At 35.9% G+C, this 12,840-nt stretch overlaps 1 protein-coding gene and 1 long non-coding RNA gene across 3 annotated transcripts; one reads left to right on the forward strand and one right to left on the reverse strand.

Moving 5' to 3' along the window:
* Window positions 1-3,189: 3,189 nt before the first annotated feature.
* Window positions 3,190-9,876, forward strand: LOC140798241 (uncharacterized). 2 transcript variants are annotated; one of them, XM_073152024.1, is made up of 6 exons: window positions 3,190-3,689; window positions 4,338-4,533; window positions 4,738-4,810; window positions 5,596-5,645; window positions 9,241-9,354; window positions 9,475-9,876. In XM_073152024.1, exons 1-6 carry the CDS (start codon window positions 3,362-3,364, stop codon window positions 9,602-9,604), a joined length of 891 nt encoding a protein of 296 aa, XP_073008125.1. In that variant the 5' UTR covers window positions 3,190-3,361; the 3' UTR covers window positions 9,605-9,876. The 2 variants fall into 2 exon arrangements, with proteins under 2 accessions (XP_073008125.1, XP_073008126.1); XM_073152025.1 differs by lacking the exons at window positions 9,241-9,354; window positions 9,475-9,876 and adding an exon at window positions 9,116-9,188 and having other exon boundaries at window positions 3,237-3,689.
* Window positions 9,877-10,556: 680 nt separating this feature from the next.
* LOC140797270 (uncharacterized) lies at window positions 10,557-12,289 on the reverse strand. The gene is made up of 2 exons (XR_012110602.1): window positions 11,983-12,289; window positions 10,557-11,143 (listed from the first exon to the last, which is right to left on the reverse strand). It is a non-coding gene; the product is annotated as an uncharacterized lncRNA (long non-coding RNA).
* Between the last annotated feature and the right edge of the window lie 551 nt (window positions 12,290-12,840).

The raw sequence follows: 12,840 nt of genomic DNA on the forward strand, positions 1-12,840 counted from the left end.
TTTCTTAATTATCAAAGAGAATAATAGACATATAAAATATATTTTAAATACACTATTAAATAATATAATTATGATTAATAAATAACAAAAACAAATATAGAATTGAAGAGTACATAATTACAACTAGAAACTATCCTTTTGTCGGGTTAATTTTAATTAATAGAAAAACTGACATATCTGTTATAAATAATTTCAGATCCCGACCCCCCTGTTCAAGACCCTGTGGACCTAGCTATCGAGGCTTGATCGTTATCGTAGCAGCGTGAACGAGTAGTGGTTTGGTATTTACAGTGGGGTGAGTAGTCTTATTCCTTAGATGCCTTTCTCAAATTAGGTTATATTATATATTATGTACATGCATGTTTTGGCCTCCAACATAATTATATGACTTTATCTAGAGATGATTACAGTCGAGCATATTTTATCATGCATCTGATTATGTTGATCTAGAATATGAGCACATTGGTGATATATAGAGATCATGAGAGATGATTCTACTGTTATGATTATTTACCGAGTTGATCTGTAGCATGAGTATGCATGTAATAGATTAGTATGAGTATGCATGTGTTGACGATATAGTTGGAGACTACATTGCATCATTTTTTCTTGATTCTTATTCCATCTAAATTCCTGTTATGCATTGACTTGTTATCGTACTGGATATATGTATTTGATCTGTCATTTAGAAGAAAAGCATGAAATGTGATTGATATGATAGTTGATAGAAAGTGTGAGGATACCCGAGTGGGCGCAAGGGTTAGGACGCGCTTGGTGGATGATTGATCGCTCGACATAGTTGCGATCCTGTTGGTCTTACGTCCGAGGTCGTTAGTCTATGTGCGCAGCAGACATTCGGACACATGCCGTTCGCTAAGGCATATGTGGTGAGTTATCCTCACGAGGTTTCTATCAACTATGAGGGTGCCCGGTCTGGATGGATGTTGATACCCTTAGCGGATGGCAGGGTATGATTATATTTGAGATACTCCTTGCGGATGACAGAGTATGCTCTGAGCCTTCGGGCATGATGTTGAGACGGGTACTAGGTGTTGACTGTGCACAGTGGTCTAGTATGATGATATGATACCGAGATGTCGATGATGATTGTGATGTTGAGAAATACATATGATTTTATTATCATTTGGTTATCTGATTATCGAGTAATCAATATGCATCATATATAGTTGTATTTGATATCATAGTATGTTCATGGTCGGCATGCATCATTTGTTATATTAGAGAGAGAGTTATGATGATGGTATGACTTAGAGATTTATTTATACATTGTTGAGGACTATTTATTTTATCAGTTATGACATGACATCTTATCTATTTTTCACTTATGTATTATTGATGGATATTCATATACTCATTCATAACATGATGCTTTTCTTGATTCATATTATCCAGTACTTGATTTACTCTCTGTTTGGCATCACTGATTCGAGGTAAGGTCTATTCATTGAGCCTTTAGCTCATGACTCTTTTGTTTCCTCCTTTCCAAAAACCCAGGTGAACGAGAGGAGGATACTCCCTTAGAGGTCTTGTCGGCCAGTGAGGAGTAGAGTATGGTTAGTGTTATACGCTAGAAGAGTTATCTTATCTGATATAATAGTTGACATCTTCTAAAGTATATCTGTATTATTGTCTTATATTTTAGCAGGTGACATTGTACTTGTATAATTACATATATACCACCATTGTGTATATGTAGTTTTGAAAAGCCTTTGATGATGTGTTGTGGTCTGTGTGGGGCCCATGTAGGGTTATTTGTATGCTATTGATAGTTAGACTTGTGTTATTCTTAGCTTAAATATTGTGGATAAAATCATGATATTACTACATGTTTATTTGATTGTCAGTATCTAACCGAATGGTCAGGTGCTATGCACGTGCCGTGTGGGCTCGTGCCATGCACATGTTTAGAGTTTGGATGTCACACTATTTCTTCTATGGGCGTAATCAAACCGAGCTTGATTGAGCTCGAATTAAAATTATTTTAATTCGAGCCAATTTTGAGTTGATTTAGAGCTCGAGCCTAAATGAGCCGATCAATATACAATTTCAAGTCGTAATCAATTCAAGCCAAATTTTGAGCCTGATCAAGTTTGAATTAAATTAACCTTGATTTATGCTTGGATCAAGCTTGAAATAAGACCTAATTCAAAAATATAAATATTACAAAAAATTAGAAATATCTATGTATTTGAAAAATATAAAATAAGATTAGAATTCAAAATTAAACTCTACTAGATCAGAGTACATAACAATCCGCTTAAACAAATTTTAGAATATAATAAAATTATAGTATAGTATAGAAAGTATAACACATATTATATATATATACACATACACACGTTATAATTATTTTGAGCCATACTGAGCCTATTTGATTGAGCTAGCTTATTATCAAGCTTGGCTCGACATTATTTTCAAGCCTATATTAAGGATCAAGCTTGGCTTAGTTTATTTTCAAGCCAAGTCGATTTGATTATTTTGTTTGGCCCGCACCATGTGTTAAGTGCCTCAACTGCACTATGCGTCCCCATGCTCAACTAGCCTTTCTTTACTTTGCCGCACCGCGCTCGCTACAATTGCCTGGCTACCTCGCAACTCTTTACTCCTCACTCGATTGCAACAATTCTTAGCTCTCTCGCAACCATTCCTATCACGTCGATGCTCCACTTTGTTGGAACCACACCCCATGGTATGCATTGCCATCTCCCCTCGCTGCTTTCTTGTAGCCTTCCCGTCGACTTTACTGTTGCCTTCCGCTATTACTGTCTTCCCCTGTCGCCTCCCTCACAGCATACTTATTGTTGCAGCTGCCCTGGTAGCACTGCATTTGTGCTCCACTACATTGCTCCTAGGCTGGTAGAGTTTTTTGGTGTAGAGTGCCTTGTCTAGCACCTATCTATTGCCCCTCCCCTATCTTATCGATTGTCGCCTTTCAGTTGTGATTGCCATGCAAGCTGCCCCTCTCTTTCCTTCCCTTGAATGGTTGCAGTCTGATGCTTGCTCCACTTTTAATCTCTTCTATATCATCAGACTTGATACCCTATTTTTAATTATAAAATTGTCTATTATAAATAAGTGTAAGACTTATGTTAAAGAGTCGTAGCTCTACCGCGTCTCTTGTGTTTATTGAGCTACTTAATATACTCTTGAAAGCTATTGAATTACCCTGGCCCCATTTCCTTGCAATAGAAAACCAAAACTGGGGTTTTCAAAGGTGCAAATAACTTATTTTACACTTTGCACACTATTTCGTCGTGCTTGTTCCTGAAATATTTGTTATTCCTGCACAACGACATCCCCCAAACCCTTCACTCCTCCGAGAGCAAAACCCTAACGAGCAATGGCGAGGGAAAGACCAACAAAAGCACCGAAGCGGAAGAAGCCACGAGGCCACAACGCAACCAAAACCCTCTCTTCCCGCGATCAGATCAAGAAGAAGAAGACAAGGAAGATTTCGAACCCTAACTTTATCCCCCTCGGCAAGAACCAGACCCTAGTCGCGGAGGAGAAGAAGAGGAGGAAGGACGAGAAGATGGCTGAAGATGGTGGAGAATCCGATGCACTCCTCTCCACCTCTCCCGCGGCGGAGCAGCTTCGGTTCTTCCTCCATTGCTACCAAACCGGGACTAAGACCAAGCTCTCACCTCTTGAGCTCGATGTCTATAGTGGTACTCAAAGATTCCAACTTTTCTGTCCTTTTAACATTTAAAAGGATTTTGATTTGGGTTATAAAGTGGCACTTGTTCCTGAATTAGGGCCCTAATAATTCATATATAAATATGCTTACAGTGTTACTCAAAAGCTTCCATCTTTGATTTCCTTTCAGATGTAAATATGCTACAGTGTTATAGAGTTTTCCTGTTGATTCGTAGAGTAGCACTGTCGTTGAACTAAGTTTTCTTCTAATATAACCCGTAAATTGACAACTTTGGGGTCCAATTTGAACAAGATAGTTTGAGAAGTAGAGAGATTAGAATTTTGAGGAGATCATTGCTTTTTCATGAGTTTGGAATTTCGCACTGTCAATAAGCTAGTGGAGAACAGTATATTTAGCTGTTATATTATGACACTCCTCTACTATCTGGGTTTGCCACATTTTAATAGGACCGATCAATGGATTTGGACTAATTTGTAGAGGTTTGGTTTGTATTCTTGCCAATAGATGTCTGTGATTGAAATTCAGAACCTCCTAGTTTGATAACTATTACAGAACACCATCTTTTCTAAGAGCTATACAATGTGAGCTCAGGGTCTTCTCTAAAAGTTTAAGCTCATAGAAATGGTGGATTTAATCTTTTTTATCCTAATATGCACAGATAGTTGCGTGGTTGAACTCACTGAAGGTGTTGATCAGAACGTAGACTATTTTAGCGACCATGTGAAGGAGTCTTTTGGCACATCTTGGAAGGAAATTCTTTGTGAAGGAAAGCTCTCAGAGGGTGTAGTCAATGCAGGGAGTCCTGCTTTACTTGTTATTAGCACATCTGCTTTGAGGACATTGGAGCTTCTCAGGTGATTTACAATTTTTGCAGTGGAATTCAATTCAGTAATTGTTCTTGTTATGTTGAGCAATGCTGTGCATAATTAGATGATGACATGTAAAATGTTGTGTAGTATTAGTTAACTGTTCTATAATTAGTCTTGTCATGTAGGGCAGTTGAGATATGTGTGATTTTAGTTTTGTAATTATAGAGTGACAAAATTTTGGTTTTCTAGGGGCTTGAAACCATTTACACGAGAATGCCGTCCAGTAAAGCTTTTTGCAAAGCACATGAAAGTGGAAGAGCAGGTTCGTTTAATTCTCATGTATGAAATTATTTATTATGTTCCATGAGATTTCAGCATCTATAATCTTTCTTAACTCAGTCTGTTGTATGCCACCTTACTTTGGTAAGGACTGTCAATGTAAGTAGAGGTATCTGCGAGTTCTCGTATGATCTTTTCCCTGATTGGCCAATCATCTGGAATGAATGAATCCTGTGAGGGCAATTACTTGTTTTTATCTGTGAAATTAAGTCTAGATCATTTTGAAATTCTAAAATTGCCTAATCTTCAATTTCTATCTTGATAGACCAAGATAAAGATAATGCTCACATGATGGAAGATTGCTGGAAATATTCACAAGATAATCATCATTAATTAGATATACATAATGTGATTTGAAATGATATGCTAGCTAATCTAGGACATACTAAGTACTAACGTAGAATAATATCTACAGAATAAATTATACTGATAGGACTTATGATTAAACAATATTAAAAGAAATTAAAGAGAATAAGAAGTGTTTGATCTGTGAGGTTTGGCATTCACTCCTCGAAAGACTATGAGACGCCCTTGAGTTTTCTAATCACATTATGTATATCTGTTAAATGGTGATTATCTATTAATGTTTCCAACAAAGATAACATGACCTTATCATTGATGCTTAAAATAATTCGTGCTATGAAATAACTTATTTGTGGACATCATTCCTACATATTCTTGTATTCTTTCTAACTTTATCTTTGTGTGTTCGTATACTGATCTTTTGGGAATTTAGCTTACTTTGTTCATCTTGCTTTTTATTGTTAGGCCACATTGCTAAAAGGTCGAGTAAATATTGCTTGCGGTACTCCAAGCAGGTAATTTTTTTTTTTGGAATTTCTCATTTCTTCATGCATTTGATTTTGGTCAGTTCATTAATTTTTGTTTATTTTACATGTGGATTGAGAAAGAACTTTCTATTAGGCTTTCTATAATCCATACCAAGGATGGCCGTGCCGGTCAGCACGCCCCGTGCCAGTAGAGGCACAACACTTGGCATGGAGGTGTGCTAGTGGCACACCCCCGTGCCGATGCCATGCTGAACTGCACGCGTGCCGTGCTGATCCGTGCCGATCCGACACGGCCATGTGCCGTCTGGCACAGCCTCGTGCCGGTCATGTGCCAACGTAGAGACTTTTTTTTAAAATTTTTTCTATTTTTATCGATCTTTATCAAATTAACTTTACTTATTTTCTTAACAAACATGATATGACATGTAGAACCCATTTTTTAAACTTTTTTTATTTTCATCAATTAACTTTTGTCATTTGTCATTTTTAAAATGACAACTTATTTGTCATTTTTTAAAATTGGAATGACAATTCATTTGTCATTTTTGAAAGGAAATGGACCATCTCAAGCTCAATATGATTATAGTCAGATGAAGGAAGGATTTGAGTCTATAGGTAGCAGGACATCAGGAGAGGTGCGCCCACAGGATGATATGAGTTCATCATTATTACCATCATATTAATCACATCCACCAGAGCCACAACACCCTTATTATACTCCATATCCACAATCTGCATATGCTTATGGTGTGCCTGTGTCTGTTGTTTTCGTGTATTTCAATATCCATATCATATTATCGAAGAATTACAAAATTCTTATTTTTATGAAGACTATGTGAGACGTTATAACGATCAATATTATCAGTGGATAAGTTTTGAAGAATATCGACAGTATTTAACGCAATATTTTTGTGTTATTCTTGTGCTAGCAAATGAAATCTTTAATCATTCTCGTCATTCTACGTTCAATTAGATATTAGTTTTAATTATTGAACTATTATCAATTATGTATTGAATTTTATTATGTGTTCAATTATATTATGGAGTATTTAATCATATTATGGAGTGTTTAATCATTAATATTAATTTTAATGAATGTATTCAATCATATTATGTGTTGAATAATATTTATATTCAACTATTGTTTTATCTTTAATAAAATAGGTTATTTATAAAAATAATCTAAAGATAAAACATTGTAATGTAGATTTTAAATTTTTAATACATATATTTAGACAAAAAAATCAACAATTAACATACTGAAGACCTAAAAACATCTCTAAATGTCCTAAAAGATTTATTAAAAATTTTATAGGGGGCGTGCTACTGGCATAGGGGGCACGCCTCGGCACGGCCATCACTGATCCATACACATATATTTGCATTTATATCTAGTAAATATTTGTCCAAACGGTTCCCTTATCATAAATCACAAATCAATGTGCATATCTAACTAAGTTATGAGTTGACTAACTGCCAATCACCTCCACCATCTCCTCCTACCACACATCACTCTCATCCCCATTAGAGAAAAAAATTCAAATAAAGAGAACTTTTCCCCTTGTTATTTTTTTCAAGGTATGCTATTATGTGTGCTTGCTTATTGATTTTTAGTTTAGCTTCTTGATGATATATCACGGTAATTTAGAGTCACTATAATAAATTAATTTATATTTTAAAAATAAATAATAATAAAACAGTATATAAATATAGTTTGACGTGTTTGGGAGGTTCTAATCCAATTCCTAGTACAAACTAGAGCTTCAACTATATCTAGACTCAATGAACTTTGATAATCCATGGTTTGAAGTTTTGTCTAGAACCTAGATGTTTCACTGAAGCATTTGGCATTTCGGTCATATCTGATCTGAAACTAGCATCCAATCAAAACAACCAAAATAATAATTTTTAAATGTATATTTTTTATTTAAAGTTGGATTTGACTTGAATCTAATTTGTACCTAACTCAATATCAATCTCATTTATAAATGTTGTGTGATGCGTTGAAAAATAAGATCAAGAAGACTAACTTATTAAAGAAGTCAGGAATCGATACAATGACAATAGAACCAAAACAGACTGAAATATTTTGTTTTTTAACCAAAAGCTGAAAACAAAATTGAAATCTAGACTTTGAAATATGTGATAATCATCTGGACCGTCCGTACCGGTTTTGAAAGTAATTATGATGCTGGAGTATTTATTGTTGCAGAAAGAATATCTCGAGCCCTTTTAACTAATTCAAGTGTATTGACATTCCATGCACTTAATATATCAAAATTACTATCACAAATTTCATCCTACTCTGCCAAATAAATATCGGAGCCGGCATTATGTGGTACAATGGTACTGGTAATGCTGATGTATTTGGAGCAGTGCTAGAAGTACTTGTGTCATTTCTTCCTCCTAGGATTTTTTTAGTGCTCATTCTCATACACTGAGTAGAGATCAGAAAATGTGCTCTTGATAGAAAACATGAAATCAACCACCTAATTAGGCAAATATATTTTAGGAAAAGAAAATCCAGCAAGCTTTATTTTGTATCTTTGATGGCTTCTGAATGTATTTGACTTGTTAATTCAGGATTAAACTAATGGTCTTGTGACCTTTTCAGATCTTTCTAGGTTAAACTTAATAAGATAGTGATGGTTCAAAGGTCAACCGCATCTGAACATCAGATACAAGCATTATAGTTGTTTTCAAGCAAAGTGAAACCATTATTCTAGGTGTTCTATCCATGTATTGTTTATGCAACTTGAGGTCTACATAAATTTTATGGGCCTGTGCTAATAAATGTCATAACCCCACTCTCCAATCTCTTCAGAAATAGTTTTGTCTATTCACAACTGTAATTTATAATAGAATTCTGATTCTAGAAAGGCATAGTAGATTGGTATTTGATATACATGAACCTGCTGATATTCACAGAACTAGCATAAGTGAAGTATCCATGTTGAGCAATATTGACGTAGTACCATATTGAAGTATCCATATTGACGGAGAAAAACACCTGGAAGGATTTCATGACATTATATGTCCACATCTAATGGCTGGATGTAAGAGTTTGGGAAAGATTATACTAGTATAAGGTGTTCTAATTGGGTCTTATCACATGGGAAAGATTATATTAGTAGGCAGCTATGAAATCACCCCTTTCAGTATATTAATTTCTGTCTTTTCTTTTGTAACTAGCTATTGGTGAACTAAACTTATCAGGAAGTTCCAGTCTGATTATGGACTGCAGAAGTTATTTTAGTTTCATAGGGACATGCCAATAGAAAGCTCATGTACAGGCCTAACTGACATAATTGCAAACACAGTTGGTTTGGTATCACTTTATCTGCATGCTCTAGTTTCCTTTGGGAGCTTGGTTTGATTGTCTGCCATACTCAAAGAAGCACATCATAAACGTTTGCACTCTGACAAATGACAATGACCTCTGCCCGATGTTTATCTCAATATAATTTCTAATTGTTCTTCATTTTTCATGAATCCAGGATCAAAAAGTTAATTGACATGGAAGCACATCATAAACTTTTGCACTCTGACAAATGACAATGACCTCTGCCCAATGTTTATCTCAATATAATTTCTAATTGTAGTTCATTTTTCATGATTCCAGGATCAAAAAGTTAATTGACATGGAAGCCTTGTCGTTGTCATGCTTACAAGTCGTTGTTCTTGACATGCAAAAAGATGCCAAGGCTTTCTCGTTGTTTACGCTACCGCAAGTCAGGTTTAACTTTAGAATCCCAACTCAACATGTTATGCTTGTTACTTCTTATAGCCTTGGATGAATGCTACTAACACAATTCAATGCCCATTTTCTTTCGATCTCATTTCATCTCTTTTGCAGGACTGAGTTTTGGGACTTGTACAAGAGTCATCTAGAGCAAAAGGTTCTGCAAGGTGATAGCAGGATCTGTTTCTACGGCGCAGTATCTAAGAAAGAGATAAAGAAAGCACTTCAACCTGTTGAACATTAATCAGTCATGCCTTCTGATATAGCAAATTTCGCGGCAGCACATTCTTGAGAGCCTATAGGGTTCTTATTTCTGTTTCTGTAGATTTAGTTGATATGCTTTCAAAAAATCTTTTGGCCCAAGAGGGAATGTGACTTAGATTGAAATTTTGACATTCCACATAGTTCTCATTGTTTGTGTTCTCACAAAATTAGCTGGTAAAGCTTCTTTTGTATGAAAAGGAGGTTGAAGTACGTTTACTGTTTATAATGTAAGAAAAAATTATTTAACATTCATATGTTTTGTCTTTATTATTATTAACAGCCTAATATGAATAATTATCATTAGTATCTGCATTTTACTTTTAGTGCCTTAAATCACACTGATATTACGCGCTCCTCAAATTCTCATCTCCCATTCTGTTGCATTTCCTCTGCGAAACCCTAATTCCTTGATCGCCTGTCTAATTCTGCTATTTTAGTAATGTTCTCTCAAATGTGGTCTTTTTCATGCATCTACTTCTTTACATATATGATGTGCATCACTGCCATCTTAGAAACACGATCTCATGGAGGCATCCAAGTTTAGGGAATTTGTAATTAGTCAGCAGTGTTGTGAAGAAAATGCTGTCTCCTTTGAAGAATGCTTGCAAGTCTTGAGCATTTGCAATTCCTACGAGGACTTCAACTTTCACCCTTTCACTATTTGAGGGTGAAGCTGTCTGTCTATTTTCTTCATTCTCTCATTCTAGAAATCAAAACAAACTTTCCTCAGAAGCTTTCCTCAGCTAAATTTATGAAATATAACTAATGAAAGGGTCTTATGATTACTAATACAATTGTGTAATATTTCACTGGTAATAACCTCGAACCGTAAATCATAATAACACAATCAAAATATAAAGTTTGATGGTGGATAATTTCTCTTGCAGAATCTCTGGCTTCTGCATTAAAGATTACCACCAAATAAATGCCTATGACAAAAATAAAGAGCACTTAAGCAGCATTACTCTTAAAATACGCCTACACCCACTAGCACAAAGTTTGGATCTTGTTTACATATCTTCTGAAAATAAGCAACAACCTACAAATATGAAAAGCAAAATTCTAACTATATAACGCTAAATCGGTACAACAAATGACCTCCCATCTAAGAGAAAAGAAAGAAAAAGACAGAAGTCAACCAAGGAACGAACTTCATCTGGCATGCAAGCAGAATAAGTAGTGCATCCCCAGTTGTTTGGGGATTTTTCGAAGATTGTAATCAAAACGTCAAACGGAGTTTATATACAGGCCGCAATGGCAATCCCAAAGATAATGGAGGAAAGAGTGATGATTAAGGGGTCACCGCTGGTTCTAGCTGCTGCGTTGTGCTTATGGTCATGAGAGCCACCTCCGTTCACAATTGGTATGATACGTCCACGGGTGGCCCCATTTGGTGATCCTCCACGTCCACCACTAGCACCACCACCACGGCCACCACCACCACCACCACCACTACCTCCACCTTTCAGTGTTCTTCTCTCTATTTGTGTAGCATTCCTTCCTGAATTATCTTGCAAATCTGCTAGGATAAGAATGCGAAGTACATTAACTAACAGCAATGGGAGTCATGGATACTTTCATGATCACTCATAAGAACAAACACATTACGAAAACAGAGAATTTTTGCCCGATTATAGAGAAAACGCGCACTTGTAGAGTAAACATAGACTGTTGCTAAGGAAAATAAGGATAAGAGGGAAGGACACACTAGATATACCTCCGTCACAAAACTGCAAAGAACTGAACTAAAGGGAAAAATCTCCAAGATCGAACTCGAAGAATGATCCCTTTCCTGAGCATGTCTAAGTGTAACTGTTTAATTCCATGAATTACCAGTCTTAATAATCTCGTATGTCATTATAATTTGATCAGAAATCGAGTGAACGATGCTGCTATCATATAAGACATTGTGCAATTCCTCGGATTGGACAGTCTTAATCATCTCATATGCCATAATAATTCGATCAGAAATCGAGTGAACCGACGCTACTATCGTATTCCTTGGACTAACAAATGCTTCGGTCCGTTTAAGTTTTCATTGTAATTTACCTACCCAAATTTCGAGAAACAACTTCCAGTAGCAACACAATACTTGTTAACTTGCTTTCAGAGTGTCCTAGAAAAACCACACACCAAGAACATGAACAAAACTCCTCCTTGGACACCTAAAATATCAAGAGTATCTCCTTCTGCTTCAGAATTTAGTACATCATACAAGATTGCAACCATGCGGCCATCGATTAAGGAGAGAATAAGAACCAATTTTACCTCTCTAACTCTTAACTTGGTTTCATTTCCATCCCAAAGAACCAAGTAATGCCAGACATATCCAAAAAAGAGTAAGATTAGACGAAATACCTGAAGTGCTGGTCGGAAGGGGCTCCAAAACCCTAGCTTTACGGGCGTCGGAAGCACGGATAAGGAAGACGAACAGCAAGAAGAAGACCAACAGCGTCATCAAAGAGAGAGATCTTCTACAACCCACCATTATTTTTTATTTGTTGGGGAGGGGAGGGTTTGGGATTTGCCGCGAGAAAGCATTAATAGAAGGCGACCCAGGTCGTATTTTCCTTTCGTGTTTCCTCTCAAGTTCGAAGAAGCGCGGCCGTACGAAACTGACGAGAAACAGATGGCTTGCAGGAGATTCGACAGGGAACGACGTTACGACGGTTGAGACTTGGCAGAGCGATGATATCAGAAGACTATTTCCACACGACGCGTCTGTCCTCCCCTGTCTTTTTCAAGCTTTAAAAATGAGTGTTCGACCAAACTATTACCGTTGTAATTATTTTTTATTTTTATTTTTACCGAAATAAATTTATTAACAAATAACATCTAATTTACTGTAGCTATAATAAAAAATATTAAACTAATCAGAAATTTTCTTTTTCAATAAGATTTCTGGTTTAATTGACTTAGTTTTTTCGTACGATTTGATCATCTAAAAGATGTGCAACTTGACCATACATATTTTGTATAACTTAATTACATGTGAAATTATCCATTAATTTGTCGATTATAAATAATATAGCCCGCTTACAGACATCTTTTCTCAATTTATGCACTCACCAAGCATGGGTCTTTGTATCTTGGAATTCATTTATGTATGTCAGCACATCTCCACCTTCAAGCATTCTCTAACATGGATAGGGCTAGACAGTAATGCCCTGATTACCAGGATAAAATTTGGAAAAAAAAAAGAAAACCTAAATAATA

Source organism: Typha latifolia, chromosome 11 (assembly GCF_019914945.1).
Source record: "Typha latifolia isolate L0001 chromosome 11, TyphaL0001v2, whole genome shotgun sequence".
Lineage (NCBI taxonomy): Eukaryota > Viridiplantae > Streptophyta > Magnoliopsida > Poales > Typhaceae > Typha > Typha latifolia.